This window comes from Cynocephalus volans, chromosome 16, assembly GCF_027409185.1.
Source record: "Cynocephalus volans isolate mCynVol1 chromosome 16, mCynVol1.pri, whole genome shotgun sequence".
In the NCBI taxonomy this organism is placed as follows: Eukaryota; Metazoa; Chordata; class Mammalia; order Dermoptera; family Cynocephalidae; genus Cynocephalus; species Cynocephalus volans.
The window spans coordinates 41,532,379-41,558,859 of record NC_084475.1 but is presented as its reverse complement, the minus strand read 5'-3'; the positions used below and the strand labels follow the sequence as shown (position 1 = coordinate 41,558,859).

The window sequence follows — 26,481 nt, the reverse complement described above, 5'->3', positions numbered from 1 at the left end:
TTCAAAACTATTTTAAATAGTCACGTCACAAAAATTTGGGGGTTTATCCAGTGCATCCTGAATAGCTTAAATTTTTAAAAAGAAAGATTTTTATGGATACATTTGTATGTATATTTCTGTCATTTTTCATGAGTGAATTTAGAAGGAAAAAAATAACAATAACTAAAAATGGCATTCCAAGGTTTTAGGAAAAAAACTGATTTTCTAAGAGCTAAGTTGAGTGTTTTGGCATATACCAAATTTGAGATAAAAACAATGTATCAAAACTAGTAAGAAAAATAATTTTCCAGTATTGCAATTACATAAACTCTTAGTTGTTGTTTTTTTTTTTTTTTAAATAACCATTTTAAAAATGGAATATATTGAAGCATTTTTTCATATAAATTCCAGTACTTCTGACTTTGGTTTATGGTAGTCTATAACTTGAGTAGAACAGAGAAAGAGAACTTTCTCTTTCTCCTAAATCCATCACTATAGTCTTAAACATCCACATGCAGTGTTTTCACATCCACATGCAGGTTTGTATTTTCACATATCCATCCATCTAGCCATTTGATTTTCAAAACAACAATTATATAAGTCATTCTGCCTTTGTATTAATGTTCTTAAGCTGAACTGCCACATAAATTTTTAAGTTTATAAAGAATTTGTCTATACAGCAATTGCACTGAGGTGGGTTGAGGTGTGTGTTAACCAATTAGCAGAACCAAATGAGAAGAAGCCTCATGTATAGTATATAAAATGAGAAGTTAAAAAGAAAAAAATTTAAGACTCAGTGTTTAGCAGGAGGAAACTATACAATTATTTTATCCCCAAAGGAATGCCAGTTCTTAACAAAATAAATACAACAAAAAGTTCACTACGAACTTTTAACCTAAAGGTGAAGAACATACAGTTAGCCAATAACAGCAAACAGTACATGCAACTATGTAAGTAAGAAAGGAAAGCAATATTGCACTAAAGGGGGAACCCTGGAGGGCTAATCCACCTCTTTCACTGACTCAAAGTAACCAGCCATTTCCTGTATGCATTGGCAAACCTGGCTTGCTCTATATTCCGGCAAGTGGACAACACTTGATCAATGAACCTGTGCTCCATTTCTAGGCCTAGGGAGTCTGGAGCTGGGGTCCGCTTCAGGCGTTTGGTTTCCTGGGAATAGCCTTGCTTGCTAGAGTCATTCAGTCCATCCACCTCCATTGCCTGAGACAGTTGGGGGCTTGCTGGAATGAAGTGCAAGTCATTCAAAGTCACCCCAGGGCTGTCTCCAGGTGTCAACTGGGTCATGCTATGAGGAAACCTACCATTTAAGTGATGCTGAAGGTAGAAAACATGCCGCCTGTGATGGAGGAGGGAGAGGAAGAAAATAAAGAAAAATCACATGACAAAGTCAAGCTTTGCAGAAAAAGCAACAAGAAAAATTTAATAATTTCAAAACATACAGTACTCAGTTCACTGCCCACTTCATAACCCACCCAGAGTTAGCTGGGGGAAGGAGGAAAAACAGTGATGATGAAGTCTCTTGGTATTTGGAGAAAGCCTTATATTCCTGGCTTACTAGTTTCTTTGTAAGAAAGAATATTATCCTAAAGGTTTTTCAATAAGCATTTACTGAGATGATAACAATAACTTGGAGTTGTTATTCGCTGGTAACTTTAACATGAAAGTAAAAACAGATCTTTGCCCAATTTCTGCTCTAAATTATAACACAAATCCAAACAAAAATTAACCCCACTGATATCCTAGAAGACCAGGATTCGGAAACAAGGTGATTAAATGGTGCTTCTAGAGGCTTAGTCCATGGCCTCCATCCAATACTTTAAGAATAAAAGACCTGCTGCAGTTGGTCTTATTATCTACAAACCGGCCAAACTTTCTCCTAAATCTATCACTACAGTCTTAAACATCCGCATGCAGTGTGAATGTTAACATGCTCTAAGCAAAGCATGTTAAAAGACACAATTCTTGTTCTTCCTCTAAAGAGAGTTTTCCTGCCCTTAGAATCACCTGGAATTGTTTGTCAAAGATGAAGATCCATGGCCTAATGTCCAAAAATTTTCATTCAGTGAGGGGCACAATAAATTAAACTGCACAGGTTCTAAGCTGTTGTATCCCATCATTCATATTAGCAACTTTAAGCCCTTAGAAGGTAATTCTGTTCATTTTCTTCACATATTCTGGAGTAGACAGGAAGCATATAATACACCCATTTTAAAAGGCAAAACTTAAAGGACAAACTGCCTCGTGGCAATAAGTCAGCAGCTCCTGTGTTATAAGAGGTTATCCCAACTTTTTTCCTCCCCTCGCCCCACCCTCAAACTCTAATTTTAATGCTTATACGAAGAACAAAGGAAAGCTTCTGCTCTATTAATCTAGCTATTTCTCAAACACACATATAATTTTTAAAAATCTCCTGAGCCTTGCTATTAATATGCCTAAATACAAAACAGCAACAAAAATCTGTAACACCAAAATAAACTGCAAGTTAAGATCTATCTTCTCTCTTGAAAATATGGAGTAAGAGTATCCTGGTTTTAAGAGAAAAAGAGAATTCTCTATTCACAACGGTACCAAAGAGGGGAGATTGTCTTATATCTTCTGAATATACTTGACATGGAACAGAAGCTGACCAAATCTCCTCAAATAGCCTACAAGAAAGACTAGACAAGAGAAAGAAGGAAAAATCTCAATAACCTTAGAAAAACACAAACTTTCAAAATGCCACCCTCCTGCTTAGCACAGGCAAGTCTTTTGTTTACAAACAGACTCCTACAGCCTGAAGCAGACTCTGTATTTATGAAGACAGAGATGCCTCCAAATAGAGGAAGATCCAAAATAAAGGGGAATTCACAATCCTGGACTTCATTCCAACATGAAATTTACTTTACTGTCAAATGTACTCAAAACTCAAGTAAACAGATTGCTAACCCTCTTTTACTCCTCCCTACTAGTCTTTCCCCCAATCTCAATAAGAAATTCTCTTACACTTTAATTTAAATAAACAAAATGTGTCAAGAGATTATACCTAAGGTAAGTTAATTTGCAGACCATCAAGGTTGGAAAAATGATAAAGCTTACCTTACTCTCAGGGTCTAACCAATAGTCTCAATCCTGACTGTGCATCAAATTATCTGCCAGAGTTAAACAAACAAACAAACAAACAAAAACAGATGTCAGCACTCCATCTCGGATGTGCTTATTTAGGATCTCCAAGGAGGAAGTCCGGAAACTTTTGTTTTAGTTTTTTTTTTCCCCCTTATTTCTGTTTTATTTTGGAAGTAACACATGTTATCTTGTCGCACAGTCAAGGTTGAATATCACCATCTTAAGCCACAGGCAAAGATCTGTGTGAGAAACCTCATATTAATGATGATGGCAATGATGATATGGTAACAAAAACCCTTTCTCACTCACTCAGGTAAAGCTCCACAATCAGATGCCCATATTTACCCAAGAAGGAAGGAGTCAGATGTAACACCATCTGCATCACTCATAAGGACATGCACAGTTTCATGCAGAAAGTGGATTTTCCCTTCTCTTACCTATGACACCAAAGAGTTTCGTGTCCTGGGTAGGAATCAATAAGGTCAGTGCTGAATTCAATTTCTTCTTCTAGAAGATGGGGAAGATTTATCCTTGGTTTCTCTGTCGAAGCTGCTCCTACTTCATCTTTTGGAGGAACTAGGGCAGGCTCACTTTTCAAAGGGTTTTGCTCCAATACAGAACTGTCTATCACAGTTTGGCTAATCAAAGACTTTAACAAAAACTGGCGGTAGTGAAATCCACTGTGGTCTGAAACATGCATGGATGCCCAATGTTTAGTAGAAGATAGTTCATCAAGAAGAATCTTGTAGGAAGAAAAAAGGGAAGTGAGACGAGAAACTACCAAAGGTTTTTCTTTCTCCATTAATACCTCTATTTCTTTGACTTGTTCCTTGTTTTTTGAACAATGCCATTCTCACCAATATTTTGTATATAATGTCTAGCATAGTGCTGTCACTTAGTGGAAGCTTAATACATGCTAGTTTCCCCTTTCCCTTATAAAGTGATAGGAGATTTTTTTTTCCTAAGCCACAAAATTTAAGGACTTATTTGACATTCTTTCCCTAAATCTTGACTAATCACATTCTGATTGGAACACACAGAGAAAAACCAAATTCTAAAATAATGATGAACATTAGGGTGTTCATTTACAAGTAGTGCTGATGTAAGAAGGAAAAATATAAATTCAGAGGTTACTTTGATATAAACTTTCTTTTACATTTAATTAATATGTACTATATTGAATTTATTATCTGTGCGACAACAGGCTCGGTGTTCGTCACTATAAATACCATGAAAGCAGAGACTATGTTTTGTTCACTACTTAAAATTCTAAGGACTTAGCACAAAAACATGATGCATGAATAACAGGATTTTTCAAGAGCTCATAACTTTTACTATTCATCCCAAACTCATTTAACATTAATAAAAAATAGGTTTTCTAAATAGATGATATTCAGCAGGAAACTGTTGAAATCTTTGTGCTACCAATCCTGCAAACTAAAGAATTTCAAATGGAATGGTAAAAAGCAGCATTTATGAAAAAAATTAATTACGTGGCAGTGTCTTGGACAGGTAACAAATATAAATGAATTTTGATCAGTGAAAGGTTCACTGAAGGCCTTCCACGTTCCATCAGAGGATTTTCAGACCAGCTAAGGAAAAAAGACATACACTTGTGAACAGTGAACAACACAGACAGCACAACGCCAAATGACCCCTTTCCTTGCTTGTCAAGGGGCCCAGGCAAATGCCTTCTACTGTACCAAGATCCTTCTCCACTTCTTATACCCTTTTCTCTATTACCCTAGAGGAAACTTTTCCCTCTTCTGAACCTCCATAGTACTTGTGTGTTCCACCATATATATTAAAGAATTTTTTGTGCATCACTTCATTCCCACTAAACTTGGCAAGTGCTTTAAGATATTTATTCAGTCCTAATTGATGTTTCCATCCTATTGTACCCACTGGCATCAGAGTGGATACATAAATATTTTATGAATGGACAAACGAGCAATTTAATGAATGAGGTGACTAACACAAAGGAATAAGATTACTTTCAGCCAAGAGGGTCAAGTTGTATCAATGAAATGTTTTAAACATTTCCTTTAAGTTCTAAAGAGTTTATTCATAACCAACTAAATTTATTCCAGAGGCTATAGCTGGGTCTCTGAGAAATGGAAAACTAGATCATTTGATTTTAAAAGGTGAGCAAAAATAGCACCAGATGAACTTCTACTTGAAAAAAAAAATTAATCTTAAGGTTATTACATTTTTGAAGAACTAACCTGCAGGACATTTAAGCTATGATACAGCAGCTTTTTTATTTTGGTACAGCTTCTTAATACAGATTGAAAAGAGTGCTCCACTTATTTAAAATGAACTTATATAACATAAAAAAACCTTTAGATGATTTCTTACTAAATATTTCTACACATAAAAATTAAAGTTTATGCTTGATTTTTAGGCAAAAATAGCATGTATATAAAAGGTTTTCAATAAAATCCATTTAATTTCTTAAAAACAATTCTTAAACCTTTTTAGAGAAAAACCTACTATATTCTTTTCCCTAAGATATAAAGATACATATAAAGATACATACCAAACAAGAAAATTTTGACAAAAATATCAGGTTATTTTCTTATTAGAATAAAAAGGTACATAGATAAAAGCAATGATTATTAAAAAAAAAAAAAAAGCAATTACTTTTAAGTGACCTTAAAGACACTATATAAAGACATGTTTTAAATATAAGGAACTGACAGAATGAATGACCTCTGTATGATATATCTTAAATGTCCATATTCTTTTCCATCTTCCATATAAAAAATGAATGAGTGAATAAATATGCTATAAAAAAGCCACAGAAGCAAGGCCATGAAACAGAGAGGTAATAGGTTTAAAATAAAGACTACTGAAAATACACATCACCAGTCTTGCAAATTTTTAAAAATAACATTTGGTTTTTCTTCTGATTATAAAAGTGATACAAAGTAGTAGAAAATTACAACAACATAAAACAATATAAAATAGCAAACAAAAATCATCCATTACCCTATTGGCCATGCTCTTAACACACTGGTATATAACCAATCTTTCAGTTTTTTTTCTATGCATGCCTATACACAGAATTAATTTTTAACACAAATTTGGGATATTCTTTTGTACTAATTTTATTCTACTTAAATTATAAACAGGAGCTGGCCAGTTAGCTCAGTTGGTTGGAGCGCAGCCTTATAACACTAAGGTCACTAGTTTGGATCCCCTATCCCCCATAACAGCCAGCCGCAAAAAATAAACAAACAAACATATTCCTATGGCATTAAATACTACTTTATAACAATTTTTAACTCTTGCATAATAGTTCATTTTAAAGATCAAAATTTAATCATTCCCCTAATTGGTTCTACTCTTATATAAGTAACACCCTTTTTATATGTATCTAGGTACCTATCTAATTATTTATTTAGAAGAAATTTCTAGACGTACACTTGCTGGACCAAAGAGAAAAATCTTTGCAAGGTTCTTGAAATATACTGTCAAAGTATTTTTATTCTAATAAGAAAGGCTGTTCAATTTATATTCCTATCAGAAGTATGTGCTAATTGCCTTTTTCCTAAATTCCTCGTCAATACTTTAATCTTCACTAATTTAATTAGTGAAAAATGTTTCATTTTAATTCATATTTATCACTAAGACTAAACATCTTTTTCTTATATACTTAGTTTTCCTTTGTTTCTTCATTTATGAATTACTTATTTTGCTTAATTCTTCTATAAATTGTCTAATTTAATATTTGTGATAGTCATTTTTCTTATGGGGTTGTATGAGATTTTTACATATTAAAGGTATTAGTCTCTGTCATATATGTTGTAAATATTTTTCTCAATACATTACCACAATTTGATTTTTTAAATTATTTTTCCCCCAGGTGTATCGAAGCATAAAAGACAAAAACTGTATATATTTATGGTGTATAACATGATGTTTTTATGTATACATTGTGAAATGATTACCACAACCAAGCTAAATAACATATCCATCACCTCACAGTTATTTTCTTTTTTGTGGTGAGAACACTTACGATCTACTCTTTTAGCAATTTTTAAGCATATAATACATTATTTTTAACTATAATCACTATGCTGTACAATAGATTTCTAGAACTTCTTCATCCTATCTGAAACTTTGTACCCTCTGACCATCAACTCACCATTCCCCACCCCAACCCCTACTGTTGAAGCTACTGTTCTAGTCTCTACTTCTTTGAGTTCAACTTTTCTAGACTTCACATATAAGTAAGATCATAAAATATTGGTCTTTCTGTGCCTGGCTAGCACAACGTCCTCCAGGTCTCTTTTTTCTTCATATAGGTTTTTATTCCACTTAGATTTCAGTTTGATATTTGATATAAAAAAACCTAACTTAATAATTTTCTACAAAGTCAATCAATTCTACCCACATCACAAATTGAACAAACAATTCTTTTTCTAATTATGTAAAATGCCATATTCATCTTTAATGAAATCTGTACAAATTATATATTATTATTTGTTTATGGTGTTTATATTCTCTTCCATTACTCAGTTTATTTTTGAAAAAGTACAATAATTTTAATTACTCTGTCTTAACAGACATTTAAATAAAGTATAATGCTCCTTAATTTATTCCCAAGAATTTCTTAGCTGTTCTTTGAAGCTTTATTCTTTCTAATAAAATTTAGAATCAATTTTTGACGTTAAAAAATAACCAAATAACCCCATTTCTATTAGGAGTCACTCCCCACTTCTTCCTCCCCAGCCTCTGGCACCCATTAATTTGCTTTGCATATTCTGAACATGTCATTTAAATGAGATCACACAATACACACATGGGGCCTTTTGAATCTGGCTGCTCTCAATCAGCATAACGTTTTCAAGATTCATGATTCATCCATGTTATAGCATGTATCAGTACTTCATTCCTTTTTTATAGCCGAACTTCTACTGTCTACATATACCACATTTTGTTTTCTATTCCTCAGATGATGGACAGTTGTTACCAATTTTTGGCTATTATGAATAACGTGGCTATAAACATTCTAATACAAATTTTGGTATAGACATTATTTTCAATTCTCCTGGGTATATAATACCTAGGAGTGCAATTGCAGAGTCATATATGGTAATTCTTTTTCCCCAAGAATACAATATATTATTAACTAGTTTTTTTCCCCCAGACATGAAAATTCTGTTTAATTTTTTGAGGAAATATCAAGCTGTTTTCCACAGCTCACTATTTTACATTTCTATCAGCCATATCTAAGGGTTCCAATTTCTCCACAGCCTCATCAACACCTGTTATCGTCTGTCTTTTTATTTTAGCCATCCTAATTGGTGTGAAGTGGTATCTCACTCACTGTGGTTTTGATCTACATTTCTCTAATGGCTAATGATGCTGGGTATCTTTTCATTTCCTTACTGGTCATTTGTAAACCTTTTTTGGAGAAATGTTCCTTTGTGATACCATATCAACTCTTAATTGGCTAGTAGTAATAAACTCTGCTCAACTATGAGTTTTTCTCCCACCCTACCTTCACAAGTGAGAATATTTTAAAACTCACTTAAATATATATATGTTCATTTAAACATGCAAACATCATAGGGAACATAAAACAGAAAATTAGCCTCATAATTCCACCCCAAAGCACCATTAACCATTCTTTGTTCTCTAGCTTCTATTTTTATGACTAGAAAACTATTACATGCTTACTAAACAAAATACAACACAAAATATCTATAACAACACTGTGTGTGCATGTATGTACAAATATCTACTGAGCACTTACTATGTGCCAAATACCGTTCCAAACACTTTCAAGAGTCTGTTGTCTCATTCAATGCTAATAAATATATTAAAAATTATGTTAGGTCCACTGCACATTTAATTTTATATCCTTAACCTACTGTAAATATTTTTCTTTAAATAATCTTCTTAAATGTAATTTTTGGTCACAACAAATATCCCAGTTTGTGATGGATTGTAATGCAACTAATCCCTCACTATTGGAGGGTGAGATTCTTTCTAGTTTTTCACTATTATAAATGCTACTTTTATACATCAAACTTTCAGATTTTTTTTTTTTTTTTTTGTGTCTTTTTCATGACCGGTACTCAGCCAGTGAGCACACCGGCCATTCCCATAAAGGATCCGAACCCGCGGCGGGAGCGTCGCTGTGCTCCCAGTGCCGCACTCTCCCGAGTGCGCCACGGGGTCGGCCCCAAACTTTCAGATTTAATATAATGGCCAGTGTTTACCAAATACTTAGTAACAGCACCGTGATAGCTACTTTATGTGGACCCTCCCATTCAATTTGTATCACTTGATGAGACAGGAATTATCATCATACCCACTTTACAGATGAGGAAAAGGTCAGAGAGACTAAGGAACTTCTTCAAGGCTACACAGCAAATTAGTGATAGAGCCAGGATTCAAATTAGGTCTGTATGACCACTAAATTGAGATGCACCATTATTTCTTTAGGATTAATTCCTGGAAGCAGAACTGTTAGATTAAAAATAACATCCCTCCCCCTTTTTTTTTTAAAGTCTGATAAATGCTGCCATGTTGCTGCCCTTCAGTAAGATTGTAACAGTTTCTACAATGCTCATTTTTATACCCTGATACCAGATAACAGCACTTTAAAAAATCCTTTTTAATTTTCTAAGTAAAAAAATGCCAGCTCATTTTTTATGTACTTTGAAGTTGCTCTACACTACTGGTATTTTTGTGATTACTTCCTCTAATACACAAAGCACAGTAGAACATGTTCTACTAGCTGGGCCCAGTGGCTTATAACAATAAAAAGGAGATTTTGCAAATTCAGCACTCTTCACTGAAAACTGTAGTGTGAGAGATACTTCAGTGATGGTAGTGACAGGAAGAAAAGTGAGTTCCCCCATTGGCAGGTCAAGGAAGGCTGACAACAGGTTAGCCCAGGAGTGCACCCAGGCAACTGAGCCAACACACCATTAAGGAGTTGTCATCTTTCACATAAGATGATCTCAAGTAACCAGGCTTGGTCTTTCATGCCTGATTTCATGGGAATGTCACGTGAAAATCCACATCACGGCAGGAAAGTTGACAAAGACCTCTCAGCTTACCTGAACTCTGCCATCCTTTTTATGGCCAACCCTCCTCATCTCCCACACACTATCAAGTTGTGGATTTGAGATGACTGGCTCTAAAGCACTCCACATACCCGATAACCCACCAGATAACTTGTAGTCACTTCTCCAGACTCAGACTATGTTATCACAGCTCCCTCTGGTAACCATTTTCAGTGAGTCCAGTCTGGATAAAAAGCCATTTCTTTGCACTCCCACTGTGGCCTGAGCTTCCTTCAGTTCCTGCAAGTGTCACTCTGTTCTGTAACTGCTGGTCTGCTTCCCCAACCAAATTTTCAATTTGTTTAGAGCAAGCTCTTTGTCTTTACTGCCACACCCAGTATACAGGACTCTGGCTAGCAATGATAGGGTTGCAGTACTTTTTCATAAATAAATTATACTGAGTTGACCAAGCAAACTGGTAGATAATTTCACCTAACTTTTCTACCTATGGGGGAGCAGAGAAAGGAACTAAAATTTAGTGAGCCTATATTAGGTGCCCAGTACTTCATATTAACTCAAATAATTCTCACAATAATCTGCTGAGGTAGGCAGCAGAGTCCCTATTTTATAAACGAAAACATTGAAGTCTTACTTTCCATACAAGCTAGTAGGGCTGGAATCAGAACCCAGGTCAATGTGATTCTAAACCATTGCTCTTTCTACTTGATTAGGCACATAAACTGGAAAGGAAAAGGCTACTCTTCCAGAATTGTGGGCTTAAAATCCCCCGGAAGTAAAAACTCTCCTATTTGTCCTAATGAGATAGGGTGACCCCCATTTTTACAACACACGCAATTCGCTTCTGTGAAACTGCTTACTGTGTGACAAGATAGATTGATTAAGTTTAAATAGTGTTTGAATTGCTTAAAAATGTTATTGTTTAAAAATCCCCTCAGCTCTTCAGCCCCCTTGATAGAAGTTAAAAGCTAAATATTAGCCTGTACTTAGAGAAGTTTGAATTTTGTTTGCTCTTCCCCACCCAAGCTGCCCCTGAGTGATTAACTGGCTTGTTTCAGCTTCTGTTATCAGCTTGCACTAGGCCTCGCCAAACCCCCTCCTCACGCCAGGAGGGTATGTGTGTCTGTGTGTGACTATATGACAACTATAAGTGTGTGACTATTTGATAATTTTAACTGTGTGACTAATGTAAAAATGTGCCTTTTAAAAAACCCTCTAAACTTCAAGTCAGGACTGTTCTCTTCCGAGACTTTCTTGGAGGGACAGTCGCTGGCTGGCCAATAAAGACCCCCTTTTAAATTCTCAACTGGGTATCCTGGTTCCTTTTCTATGCAGCAGCCTCACAACACTAGAGGAATCTCAAGCTAGGAAACAAACAGGGGAGAGGGAACCTGGGAAGGGAGATGTAAGAAGGAGGAAATAAGCTAAAATTACAAAATGCTTCCTCCATTAATCTGAAAGCACCACTTGGGGCACTTTAACCTTCAACTTCACTTCTTTTCATTGTCCCCAAGCCTGAGAAGATTTTTAGAAGACACCTCTATACTCTTACAGCACTGTGATACCAAAAGAAGAGAAGAAAAAATGGAGACACTGTAGTATATAAGAAGGAGCACATGGGATATCTATCTGGCTCACACACTGATGAATAATAAGTGGTCAAGCTGTGGATAAATCTAGGCCATTAAAATTCTGTGGAAGCCTCCATCTCATTTCTAAACTAAACCAATTACGCTGAGAGAGTTTCCAACCTGGCTGTGCATCCAAATAAACCCCTGAGGTTGTGGAAAATCCTAATCTCTGGATCTCATCCTCATTTTGATTTAGTAGGCCTGGAGTGGGACTTGGGAATCCTGCAGTAACTTATACACTCAGCCAAGTTTGGAAACATCTGGGTGAGATCTTCTGTCCCTGCCCCACTTCCAGGAGAGGAAACTGAAAAGACAGCCAGCTGATTCAGGACATTAAGTCACATAACCAGACTACCAAGAAACAACAATTCTAATTCTATAAGGCTTAATAATCCTTTTCTGTTTCAGGGCAAACGAATTATAATCAGTCTTCCTCGACTACTTAAACCTGCCTTTGTTCTACAAATGCACCAGCCTTAAGAGTGCCAAAAACTGCACTGGTGGGGAACGCAAACTTTTTTTTAATTGCTAAGGTTTCCCTAGAGGTATTAGCTGTCATGATCCTCTTGGGCTGCAGGATCATTAGTTCCTCTACTTTACTTCTTTAAAGCTCTTCTGAGGATGAACTACTAGCAGATTTTAAGGGCAGACAGGCAGTCTGCCCAGGGAGACTGAATAATACCCCTACCTTGATATCTAGCTTGGCCATGTGTTGTAAAACCCAGATGCGATGGGACCAGGCATTATAGTTGCTTGGGTATCTCCCTGCTGCTTCACCACAGACCTCCATCTCTTCTTGTATTAGTCGCTGTGTCCTTTCTACAGGAATTGTTCCCAAGTTTCCTTTCATCACAAAGGAAGGCAAGGAGGTTTCCTGAATTAGCTGTTGTAGCACCCATCGCCTGTTAAGGTAGCATGTGGGAAAGAGAATGAAGAAAGAACATAAACTAGAGAGGAAAATAACCAGTTTTCTTTGTTTTTAATTTAATTTCTGTTCACAGACAATGCAAAATAATACCTGTCTACAAGCCCAGTTTTTTGCAAAGTGGGGAGGGGTTGTCATTTTGCTGTTTTTAAAGATAATTAAATTCAGCAGCATGGATGAAGGGGGGGGGAAAGGACAAATGAGAAAGAAAAATCTTTCTAAAACTTTAAGATCTGTCAAAAAGAGAATGTCATCAATTCCAAACTGACAACTCCAAAAAACTCCATTTGAACAGCAAATGTAAAAGCAACTGGTCTTTGTGCTTGTATGTGTGTGTGTGTGTGTGTGTGTGTGTGTGGTGATGAGGGGGTATTAATCAATGGCTGGTAAATATTAGAAGAGAAGTCATAGTTTTGTTTGCAAACAAGAAGCTGCATTTTGACAGCTTTCATTAAGCAGAATTTCTATATTACAACATAAAACCTGGAAAGAAATACATGTAATTAAACTATCAAGGAGGTTTTAAAATGTGTTTTTCCAGATTTTTCCCTTTGTCTATTTAAGATTTGCATTAGCATATGTTTAAATCAAAAGCACTAACAAAATGTTTCTAACTATTTAATGTCTTTAGTTTGTACATATATTTCCTCATAGAAAGTCTTTTAGACTAAAATTTTTCAACCAAATAGGAAATTGAGTAAGAAAACTCATTTTTCATTTTTAAATAATAGAAGATTTTATTTAACAAAATATTGCTTTATAAAAAGAATTAGACAAGCCAATAAATGGACACATATTTAATACTCCCTTCTCCTGCCACCACTTATTTCTAAAATCCATACACACAATCATATACCTCTCTGACACCTACTATTCAAATTTCTAGTAAGGAAGAAAATATAAGTATACAAGTGACTATGTGGTTTGGCAGGAGCTGATTTGCAATGCTGGGCAAAGACAAGGTTACAGCTAAGACACCTTGAAACTGACATAAGATACTAAAAATGCCCTTGATTTAAGACAAATTTGAGTGGCTTAATAAACCACAAACAGACTTCTTCAGAGTAACTTCTCCACTGTCCCCGACCAGCAAGCCCACACGATCCCATTTTGGTCAAATAAGAGTAGTTACATGGGGTCCAAGAGGAATATGCTTCTAGACAGCCAGGATTTTAAGAGTCCTTATGTGCATCCTGATTATCTGTCTCAGGCTTTTTACCTAAAAGTGTTCTTTGCATTTACGGTCTTAGCAACTTTAGCTCTGCTTCAGCTGCCCTTAGCTTCCTCTGTAAGTTAACAACCATCACCACCACCATCTTTACCAGGAACACAACGAAATGCATTTAAAAATCCCAGTTGTTCACTATAGTCGAGTATCTAAAGGCCATCTCCACAACTGCTTCAGATAGTTAATAACAACAGATAATATTTATTGAGTATTTAATATGTGCCAGCCACTGTGGTAGTTGTTTACATGTATTATCTCAAATAAACTCAACCATTAACTCTATGAGATTGGTGTAATTTTTATTCCCACTTCACAAATGAGAAAACTGAGGCTTGAAGAGATTAAACATTTTCCCATGAATGCTCAGGTACTGGGTGATAACCCCTAGACTTAAACGTAGGTAACTTGACTTTAGAATTCATGCTCTGAACCAAAATGTGACCCTGCCTCACATGCTGTGTCTCTTTTTCCAGCCATTCCGGATCCTAAGTAAGAGTACCATGTTGTAAATTAAACACACCTGTGAATCCATGTTTCTGGACTCTTCGGAAACTTAGTTAAGGCCAGTTTTCCCAGATGTAAGTCCTTAATTGGATTTAAAGTGCCAGCAAGGATCAGCTCTTTCCTGTAAAAAAAAAATTTTTTTAATTACTTTATCCTTCTGTACAAACAGTCTGCATGGTTTTTAATATAACCTTATTGTGAAGTGAATTTCCAAGAATAAAAAAAAAAGCCAAAACCCCAAACAGTGGTATATATAATTCTCATAAACGTCTTATACATACATCAAGAATGTATTTTCATAATGTCAAAATAAGCAGAAAAAGAAGTTCATAAATTAACAATGGAACATTAATTATTTGGGAGAGGGCAAAGGGGATTTCTGGTGTCATTTCCAAAAGTTACATGACCTGATAGAAGTATGTGCAGGGTGGATCCAATGTCAATCAAGAATTGCTCTACCTTCCTAAACAGGATTTGATATAATCTAGTTCATTACAAAAAACAAAAATAAAAAAATGAAGAAATGCGACAAACACAATATGATAGAGATATAAGGAAAAAAATCATTAATTGACTCACTACCCTAACAAAATTACTATATTTATTTTTGAATTGTCCTTCCTGCCTTTCCCAATATGCATTTATATCTTAATACATAATTTTATATCCTGTTCTCATTATATCTTAAGAATTTACCTATCGTTCTTTGTAATGAACATTTTAAATGATCAAATAGTTTTCAGTCAGTAGCTATGCTGTAATTTAATGACATTTTCCCCTGTCGTTAGACATCTCAGGTTGCTTCCAGCTTTTTGCTATTCTAAAAGAATTCTGGAGATCCTGTCATTCACAGCAACATAGATAAGCCTGGAAGTCATTATATTAAGTGAAATTAGTCAGTCACAGAAAGATAAATACTGCACATTCTCCTTCACATGTGGGAGCTAAAAAAAAAGTTGAGCTTTCTATAGAAGTAGTAGAACGGTGGTTACTAAATGCTGGGCAGTCTAGAGAGGGAGGGCATGAATAAAGAGAGACTGGTTAATGGATACGAAATCAAGTCTAGATAGAAGAATAATTTCTAGTGGTCTAGAGTAGTACTAGATGTCTATAATTTATTGTATGTTTCCAAATGGCTAGAAGAGAGGAGTTCAACTGTTCTCAATAAAAGGAAATGATAAATGTTTGTGATGATGGATATGCTAATTACCTGATTTGAATTTCACACACTACATACATGTATCAAAATAACACACTGTACCTCATAAATATGTACAATAAAAATTTTTTAAAAATCCAAGCAATCACCTAAAAACCTGTTTAACAGCTTGTGTTACTTCCTCTCAGTTTAAGGGGAGTAAAGAATTCTTTGACCCAAAAGAAAAAAAAAAGTAAAGAATATCTGCTGCATAATGGATCACTCATTAAAAAAAACATTGTGACCAATTAAAAAATCTGCATTTTTAAAAGTATATTCTTTGCACTTTGAATAAGCAGACACATGTGTGTTTCTAAGAAAAATTTTACACTATGGTTTTTTCATGAGTACTTAAGTATTCTATTTTCTTCTAAAACTGAACTATCCACTCACTGTAATTACTTTGATGCCAATTTTTGTTTCTACGATTATTTTGTTCTTCGATATTTTTTCTGAAAAAGGTATTTAAATCTATATATTTAACAACAACAAAAACAATAAAAGAATTCTGGGGGAAAAAAGCTTTGTACTTAGGATCTCTTTCTTTTGTACTATCACCACTTAGGTAAGTTTCCAAAAGAGGTATTAACAGGTGAAATACTTGCATGGCAACTGACTAGTCCATTCCTTTTTGAAATATAAGCAGCAGAAGTAATAGCAATGGAAGGTTTTTGTTGTTTTTAAAACTGTTCAAGCCCAACCAAAGCTTCAATACAATTATAAAGAATGTCCTGCAGGAGCTTTCTACCTATTTCTCAGGTAAATACAATTTACATTTAATTTCTCAAATACATTTTTGATAAAAAGCTGATATTACTGATTACACTCCCAATTAATTCTCAATGTATCTATTATTTTATAATAAAACTAGATAATTGGCTAATATTTATTAATCTTAAAATGTCCTTCCTGTGGCAGGGCTGATTATTCATTTATTTTAGAGAAGTTTAAACCCAACAAAATCAGAGCCCAACTCTTATGTTTCACATATTTAGATGGATTTAGATCCTAAATACCACAATACAGCTTATTTTCAGCAGCAATGTACTGTATCTAAGTTTTTTTGTTCCCTATTTCTAAATTTTTATTTGATAAGGAAAATAACTTTTTAGTGAAAATACTAATGATAATAAATACTTTCATTTTATAATAATTTTTAGGTTAGTAACTTCACTCTAATAATCTGAAGTGATTCCTAGGTTTATGGTCGCTTAAATGAATGGATTTACTGACTATATTCTTTTCAATGTACAAGAAACCTATTTGTCATTAAAAAGACATTTAATGCAACAGAGAACTGCTTTTGCAGTCTTGGATCCTTTTTCTTCTGAAATCAGAACATTGTGTTTATACAATAAGTTGGGATACCTATGAAGTAAAAGGAGGCAAACGATTGCTCTATATGATTTTAACTACTTTGTAGAGCAGTATTTTTCAAGCTGGAGTCCCCTGACTGCAACATCAGCATCATCTGGAACTTCTGAGAAATGCAGATTCTCTGGCCTCACCCCAGACCCACTAATCAGAAACTAAGGCAGCCAATCCGCATTTTAACAAGCCCTTCAGGTAATGCACATGAAAGCTTAAAAACCACTACTATAGAGAATTTATTGCATTAAGCTTAATTTCCACTTACTGAATGTAAGGCCTCTCCTTATTTACAAATACCTTCCTTTATTCCCATATTTGAAGGTACTTCAAAAAGTTCATGAAGAGATCCATATTCTCTTTTAATTCTATTTTTCCACAAATGTTCTAAACTGATCTCATATATCCATATATAAAGAGAGGCAGTCAAAATTTTCTTCTGAAAAGAGGAAGTCACCTTATAACTGAGTCTTTACAAAGTTCCTTAAATTATGGGCACTCTCTTGATTTCTTTATTTCCAACAACAAAGTAGTATTTTGGAAAGACATTTTAGCCTGAAACAACCTCAATTAATGGTATATATGAATGCTTAAAAAGATCACCTGATAGAATCATAAAAAATGAAGCAAAATTTTAATATCAATTTAATAAACATTCTGGGGGCAGGACTGAACATCTGTAGGTGTTGGATATTGTAAAAAAGTTTTTTATCAGCACCGCACTCTCCCGAGTGAGCCACAGGCTGGCCCGTAAAAAAGTTTTTTAAAGTGAATTTAAAAAGAAATATGGTAAGTGGTTAAGTTATGGCAATCATATAAACTAGAGATACAATTAAAAAACTTACTGCTCTACTGTATTTAAATGGGAATCTGGCTTGTGATAAAATTTCCAGTCACACATGGATTCAAAAAGTGCTGTTGCACAAACAACTTAGATATAATATTATGGGCTCTGGAAAATTGCTAGATAACTCCAAAAAATGGCTCTTGGGAAGACAAAGTAACTAATACTAATAAGTCATGTAAGGAGTCTGAATAAAATTGATTAATGATATGTAAGTAGGAAAATGAAGAATTTATAAATTAAAATATTTCATGTCATTTTAAAGGTATGCGATAAATTGGAATAAATATCATAAGAAGGGATTTACTTATTTCATGTACATCCCTTGCTTACATATTGATATTAACCTGAAATTTTAAAGATTTTTCTTACTGGGAAGGGGGGTACTTCCTTAAATTTGAGATGGCTTCATTTTCAGGTATATTGTAAAAGCCTAGCTTCTATTTTCACACTAAAAGACTTAAGTGGCACATTGCTAAGAGAGGAAGAAGGAATGAAGCAGGGGGTCATCAAATAGATGTGGGTAAAACTAATTAGGAAAGGAAAAGGCATGTTATATTCTGGGATTAGAGAGCAGGGTTTGTAAGGAACAACACCATGCTGCATGAGCAACCTTGCTGCGGAATGAAATTTATGTAAGTGAGGGCTGCCATTTTTAAAAAGTAAGATAAGAGTAGAGTGAAAAATTTTTTAAAAAACAAAAAGTAGAACTAGAAAAGGAATGAAGTCTTCCACATAGCAGATTTTTCAAATAATAAAGTTTTGAGAGTACTGGTCAAGATTTTTGTTTGATGTTTTTCTCATTATTAGACTGGGCTTATGGGTTTTGGGGAGAAAGACCATAGAGGTAAAGTGCCATTTAGATCAGATCATAACAGGTGCACTGCTATGGTCTGAATGTTCATCCCCTCCAAAGCTCATGTGGGACCTTGATTCCCAACATGGCAGTGTTGAAAGGTGGGGCCTTAAAGAGGTGATTGAACCATGATGGCTATGTGCTCATGAATGGATTAATCCATTAATGAATTAACAGGTTAATGAATAAGTGGTTATCACAGGAGTGGCACTAGGAGCTTTATGAAGAGAGCAAGTGAGCATGTTGAAGTGTTCGTGCCCAGCCCTCTTTATGTGATACTCTGACCAGATGTGCCCCCTGGACCTTGGACTTCCTGACCTCCAAAAATGTAAGAAATAAACTTCTCTTACTACGTTACTCAGTTTCAGGTATTCTGTCATCCGCAACAGAAAACTGACTAATACAGGCACATACTATCAACATTACTTAACACTAATGACGTGAGCTGGATTACCTGGCTGGGATAATGTGTATGTCAGCTTTCTTCACTATTTTTTAGAAGAAAGTCACTATGATTTTCTAATTCAGTGCACAGCTCCCCTTAAGGAGTAGGGAGTTATGCCCCACCTCTTTGAGAGGGGTTATCTAGATAACAGGACATTTGTCTAGTGTCTCCTATTCATTCATTCACTCATTCACGTTGGTATGGACCTATGGATATATATTTTATACTTTGGGATATAATCCAATACTATGTTATTTATTTTGTTGCACAAATCATTCCAGCTTTGGCCACTGGAGGTTCTTTCAGTTGGTTCCCAAGTCCCTTTGACATATCCCCACCATACTGCTTTTTGAGCACTTCTTTATTTTCTGGCTCTACAAGATGCTCCAGGCTCATCTTGTATAGTTCCTACCCTGGTCCCAGAATCAGCCATTTCTCCAGGGAACTCAGTTCCTCTTATTAGAGAATGGTGTTAGAAACTAAGATCTGGGTGCAAATCATTTTTGATACCCCGTTTTACAGATGAGAAAACTGAGTCTTGGAGAGGTTCTGTAAGTTGCTCAAGGTTTCCTAGCTCAATGTGTCAGAACCAAACAACAAATCTGCATAAAACAAAATAACCAATTTAAATCAACAGACTCTTGAGTAAATGACATAAATCACTGGAGTTTGCTGTCAGCTATTCTAGTTGCTCAAAGATGTTTTGCTTACTCTAAGTTCATAGACTGATGGAAAAAAATAGGACATTATGAAGTTGATCTCTTTCATCAATTCACCAATTCTCACAGCAAACTCAAAGCAAAAGTAAGTCATTTTTTTAAATAACTAGCTGGATTTTTAAATCATTTGCATCACTCACTGTAAACACAGGTGATCAACTCAAAAGCTTAATCTTGCCCCTATTTTTTCCCCTAAGACTGAAACACCCACAAATTGAACTACAGGTGTATTATACAGCCTTTTAGTAGTTTGTAAAATATGAGGATATGTCAAAATCACTTGTGCTTTCCACAGTTACTGCAGAAGGAAGACATCAACAATTAAACATAAATGTAAAATGCCAAGTATCTGATTTGTAATAGTGACCTTACAGGGTTAGAGAAGTTTACTTCCAAGGTTGGTTGTTGTTTTGCTCAAAAGGTACCCGTGATTCTATGTCTTCACATGTCAATCAATCTTACTAATACCAATCAAAATGTACTAGAATACATACCCACAATAAATTTTTAAAAAATCAACATTCCCCTTCTACTCATCTAGGACAAAACTTTACTAATCATCTTACTAGAATAATTTGTAAGATTAACTACTATAAAGATCACTGAAGTTAGATTTTTTAAAATTTAATTTTTAAAGTTTTATTTTGTTTTTTATTGACACATAATAACTGTACTCATTTATGGAAGACAGTATGATGTTTTGATATATGCATACATTATGTAATAATCAAATCAGGGTAATTAGCATATACATCACCTCAAACACATCGTTTCTTGGTGATGGGAGCATTCAAATCCTCTTTTCTACTTATTTTGAAATATATAATACATTATTAACTATAGTCACCTTACTGTGCAATAGAACACCAGAACTTATTTCTCCTGCCTAACTGTAACTTTGTCCACCTTGACCAACCTCTTCTTCACCCCGCTCTTCACTACCCTCCCCAACCTCTGGAAACTGCTATTCTACTCTCCACTTACGATACCAGCTTTTTTAGATTTCACATATGAGCAAGATCATGCAGTATTTGTCCTTCTGTGCTTATTTTACTTAACATAACGTCATCTAGGTTCATCCACGTTGTTGAAAATAATGTCATTTCATTCTTTCTTATGGCTGAGTAGTATACCACTGTGTATATATACCATATCTTTTTAATCCATTCTCCCACCAATGGACACTTAGGCTGATTCTATATCTTGGCTATTGTGAGTAGTGTTGAAGTAAACATGGGCGTGCAGATATCTCTTCAACATGCTGATTCATTTCCTTTGGATATATACCCAGTAGTGGGATGGCTGGATCATATGGTACTTCTATTTTTCATTTTTCGAGGAGCCTCCATACTCTTGTTCATAATGGTTGCACTAATTTACACTCCCCCAAACAGTTTTCTTTTTCCACATCCTTAACAGCATTTATTACATTTTTAAATAATAGCCACTCTAACTGGCATGAGGTGATATTATGGTTTTGATTTGCATTTCCCTGATGATTAGCAGTGCTTAGCATTTTTTCACATACCTGTTGACCATTTCTATGTTCTCTTTTGAGAAATGTCCATTCAGATCTTTTTCCCATTTTTAAATTGGATTATTATTATTATTGTTGTTGGAGTTTGAGTTCCTTTTATATTTTGTATATTAACTCCTAGTCAGATGCATAGTTTACAAATATTTTCTTCCATTCTGCATGTTGTCTCTTCACTCTGTTGTTTCCTTTGCTGTACAGAAGCTTTCTGGTTTAATGTAATTCTATTTGACTATGTTTGCTTATTTGGCCTGTGCTTTTGAGGTTCTAACCAAAAAATCCTTGCCCAGACCAATGCCATGAAGCATTTTCCCATGTTTTCTTCTAGTAGTTTCATAGTTTTGGATCTTGTAATTAAGTCTTTAATCCATTTGAGTTGATTTTGGTATATGGTGAGAGATAGGGGTCTAGTGTTCATTTCCCTATATGTGAATACCAGTTTTCCCAGCATCATTTATTGAACAGACTGTCCTTTCCTTAATGTGTTCTTGGTGCCTTTGTTGAAAATTAGTTGGCTGTAGATGCATGGAATTATTCTGGGATCTTTATTCAGTTCCATTGGTCTATGTGTCTGTTTTGATGCTAGTACCATGCTGTTAGCACATATTGAAGTCAGACAGTGTGATGCCTCCAGCTTTGTTCTTTTTGCTTTGGCTATTCAGGGTCTTTTGTAGTTCCATATGAACTTTAGGGTTTTTTTTTTCTATTTCTCTGAAGAATATCATTGGTACTTTGATAGGGATTACATTAAATCTGTGTATTTCTTTGGGTAGTGTAGACATTTTGACAACATTAATTCTTCCCATGTATAAGCACAGGATATCTTTCTATTTGTGTTGTCTTCAATTTCTTTCATCACTGTTTTATAGTTTTCCTTGGGGAGATCTTTTACCTCCTTGGTTAAATTTATTCCCAAGTATTTTGTTTCTATTGTAGCTATTGTAAATGGGGTGATTCTCTAATTTTACTTTTTGAATAGTTCATTGTTAGGGTATAGCAATGCTACTAATTTTTGTGTGTTGATTTTGTAGTCTGCAACCTTATTGTATTCATTTATTAGTTCTAACCTTTTTTTTTTTTTGATGTGGCATCTTTAGGGTTTTCTATATATAAGATCATAGTGTCACCAAACAGCAAGAATTTCACTTCTTCCTTACCAATTAGGATGAATTTTATTTCTTTCTCTTGTCTAATTGCTTTGGCCATAACTTCAAATCCTATGTTGAATAGAAGTGATGAGAGTGGACATCCTTCTTATTCTGGATAGCAGAGGAAAGGCTTTCAATTTTTCACCCTTGTGTATAATGTCAGCTGTGGACTTGTCTTATATAGACTTTATTATGTTGCGGTACATTCCTCTGTACCTAACTTATTGAGAGTTTTATTGAGGATGTTGAATTTTGTCAAATGCTTTTTCTGCATCTGATGAAATGATTATATTTCTTTTGATTTTTTAATTGACACATAGTAGTTGTATATATATATATAAGGTTCAATTTGATATTCGGATACATGTACACAATGTGCAATGGTCAAATCAATGTAATTAGCATATTCATCACCTTAAACTTTTGTCATTTCTTTGTTTTTGGAACATTCAACTTTCTTTCTTCTAGGTATTTGAAATTACACAGTAAACTGTTGTTAACTAGTCACCCTACAATGCTACAGAACACTAAAACTTATTCCTCCTTTGTAGCTATAATTTTGTATCCATTGATCTACCTCTCCATCCCTTCCCTCTCCCCTTCCCAGACTCTAGTAACTACTATTCTACTCTCTACTTATATGAGATACTTTTTTTTTATTTTTTAAAGCTTTCATGTATGAGTGAGAACATATAGGATTTATCTTTCTGTGCCTGGCTTATTTCACTTAACATAATGTCCTCCAGGCTCATCCATGTTGCTGTGAATGACAGGATTTCATTCTTTTCCATGGTGAGTAGTACTCTATTGTGTATATACACATTTTAAAAAATCCAATCATCAGTTGAAGGACACTGTATTGATTCTGTATTTTGGCTATTGTGAATAATGCTGCAATAAACATGAGAGTGCAGATATCTCTTTGACATATTGATTTCATTTCCTTTGGATAAATCAAGAAGTGGAATTGCTAGAACATATGGTAGTTTACTTTTTAGTTTTTCATAATGGTTGTACTAATTTACATTCCCACCAACAATGTACAAAGGTCCCTTTTTCTCAATGTCCTCACAAACTCTTATTTTTTTGATAACAGCCATTCTAACAGGTGTCATGTGATACCTTATTGTGGTTTTAATTTTCATTTTCCTCATGATTAGTAATATTGAGTCTTTTTTTATATAGCTGTTGACCACTTTTTTTTTTTTAAAAGAAATTTCTATTCACATCCCTTGCCCATTTTTTAGTCAGGTTATTTGTTTTCTTGCTATTGAACTGTTTGAGTTCTTTCTATATTTTGGATACTAACTCCTTATCAGATGTATAGCTTGAAAATACATACTCCCAGTTCATAGGTTATCTCTTCACTGTGTTGGTGGTTCCCTTTCTTGGGCAGAAGGTTTTTTTTCCCCCTTATTTTATTTTTTTATTGAATCATTATTGATCATACATATTTTTGGGATTCAATGTTGACATATGTTGATCAAATAAATATTACTAGTATGTATATCATTACAAATTGTACTTATTCTTTATGCCCCTTGTCCAGTTTCTCCCTATCCCTCTCTCCCTCTCCCTTCCCACCACTGATAACTCTGGATTTCTTCTCTCCCTCTGAAAGAGTAATGGTTACTCTATTGATTTGTTGCCTAGATGATCTGTCTGATGCTGAAAGGTGTGTTCAGGTCCCCCAATATTATCACAGAGCAGATGCTTCTTCTGTCACTCTGGAATGGGCTTTGTGGAGAGAGACATCCTCTTATTTTCTTTGGTCTCTGCTGGTGACTCTCCTTGGGTCAATGCACTCCAGTGGCTGGCAGACCATCTGAGTGGTGGTTGTGATGTCTAGCCACTTTTGTGGCAGCAGTGGTTACTGTGGTGGCTGTAGTAGGCCATCCACATGGAGGTGATGTTTTTGGCATGCTCCTTGGTGTTGGTGGTGTGCCTGGTTGTAGAGGGGTCTGGTCCCTGGCTCCATGCCCTGGGCCCCCAGGTGGGGCCCTGAGGCACTGGTGGTGTGCCTGGTTGTGGGCGGGGATTCTGGTACCCGGCTCCATACCCCGGGCTCCCAGGCAGGGCCCCAAGGTGCTGGCGGTGTGCCTCATTGTGGGCGGGGGGGGGGGCGTCCCTGGCTCCATGGGGTTGTGGGCAGGTGGTCTGGTCCCCAGATCCATGCCTCGGGTCCCTTGTTGGGCCCCGAGGCACTGGTGGTGTGCCTGGGCTGGAACTAATTTCTTGTCCTTTGGTTACTTCTAAAATGGGAGAACTTCCTGTGGGAACCCGTACTTGAGTTGTGTTGTTGAGCTAAATTGCTGCTTTACTACTGTTTCCCTAGGGAAGAATTTTTGTGCAGCTTGGGGTTTAATGGTTGACTTTATAGGTACTTCCAGCTCTCCAGAGACTGGGTGCACCTGGGTTGTGTAGAAACTCTAATCTGGGCCTGAATCTTTTCATCTAACTGCACCCCATGCAACTTTGCATTCCCAAACAGTTTCCTCTGAGTGGTCCTGTGCTGATTGGGGAGCAGATTGGCTGTCCTTGCTGTGTCCCAGTATTCTCCCTGTGGGCCTATCTCCCCTACCACCTGTGCTCCAAACACTTCCCATGGGACAGGCCCTGTGTCAGTCCCTTGTGATGACTGACTGGCCTCTGAATGGCTACTCTTTTTCAGTTGTTCTGGCTCCTTGCTCCTGCATGGGTCCACGGGAACCCTATTAGTGGTCTTGCTGTCCTGGGAGCCACCAAGGCCCTCTTCTCCCCTGCTGCCTTCAAGCAACTCCATCCGAAGGGCACAGTTGCGGCTTTGGCTGGCTCCTGCTCCATGTGCCTAGCAGTTCCAGCCTTAAAGTGGCCATGGCCCAAAATGCTCCAAGCAGTTTTTTCTTTTTATCATCATGGCTTTTCTCCCTTCATGTACTCTGTAGGTCTCTCCTCCTCTTCCCCTGAGTTCCAGCAGCCCCAGCTTGGCTGTTACATTTTTATAGTTGTAAATTGGTTGATTTGTGGGAGAGAGTGACGCTAGTGACTATCTATTCCGCCATCTTGACTGGAACTCTACTGAAGTTAGACTTATGGAACAATTTCCCTTCATAAGTCCAAATTACACAAAATCAAAACACAGTCAGTTTCCAAAGAGTAATAACAATTCACCTAATTCCAATCTTTTACTTAGCAGATAAAGAAACTAAAACTCTTGAGAAATTAAAGGTTTTGCCCAAAGTCAACTCTATTTAACTGATGAAACAGTAATAAGTTCCATGGATCTTAAGACTAAGTTCTTTCTCCTACACTGAATTGCCCTATGTATCCAATATACCATGAATAGTATGTGTGTGTATACAAGCATGTGAGTGTATATACAGATGTATATATGTATATATATTATGCTAATAAGAATTTGTTGCTGAAGGATTTTCAATTCCTCTCTAATGATAAGGAATGTGAGAACATGAGTAAAAATGGTATTCCCACTTCCCTATTACTCTCATTTATTTTTCACTGAATTTGATTTATTTTCAGTGCCCAGTATGCAAACTTCTTATCTATTATGTGCCAGGCACTGGAGTTAGATGTTAGGGAAATAAAAACAAAAAATAAAACAAAACAAAAAGACACACTCCCTACCCTTAAGAATGCTCTCAAATGTTAAATTCATAGTACCTTCCTAAAAGTCTCCTTTGCTGATTCTTCCTCATCTGGCAAACGCTAGAACAGTGCTGTCCAACAAAAATATAATGTGAGTCACAAACGTGAGCCATATATGTGATTTTTAATTTTCTAACAGCTATATTAAAAACAAGTATAAATACATTTTATTTAGTTTAATGTATCCAAAATGTTATAATTTCAACAAATAATATAAAGATTATTAATGAGATATTTCACTTTCTTTTCTACTTAGTCTTCAAAATCTGATGTGGAGTTTACACTTGTAGC

At 35.5% G+C, this 26,481-nt stretch overlaps 1 protein-coding gene across 2 annotated transcripts in view; it reads right to left on the bottom strand.

Annotated features, from left to right (window-relative positions):
• Positions 1-778: 778 nt before the first annotated feature.
• Positions 779-26,481, bottom strand: part of PTAR1 (protein prenyltransferase alpha subunit repeat containing 1) — a 46,416-nt gene continuing 20,713 nt past the window's right edge. Inside the window, exons 4-8 of one of the 2 annotated variants that reach the window (XM_063080950.1) lie at positions 14,450-14,554; positions 12,465-12,678; positions 3,540-3,844; positions 1,302-1,336; positions 779-1,220 (exon numbers count right to left, since the gene is read on the bottom strand). In XM_063080950.1, the coding sequence (XP_062937020.1) occupies positions 994-1,220; positions 1,302-1,336; positions 3,540-3,844; positions 12,465-12,678; positions 14,450-14,554 (886 nt within the window). In that variant the 3' untranslated portion in view covers positions 779-993. Of the gene's footprint in view, positions 1,337-3,539; positions 3,845-12,464; positions 12,679-14,449; positions 14,555-26,481 lie in introns of both variants that reach the window. The other variant, XM_063080949.1, reaches the window with a different exon arrangement.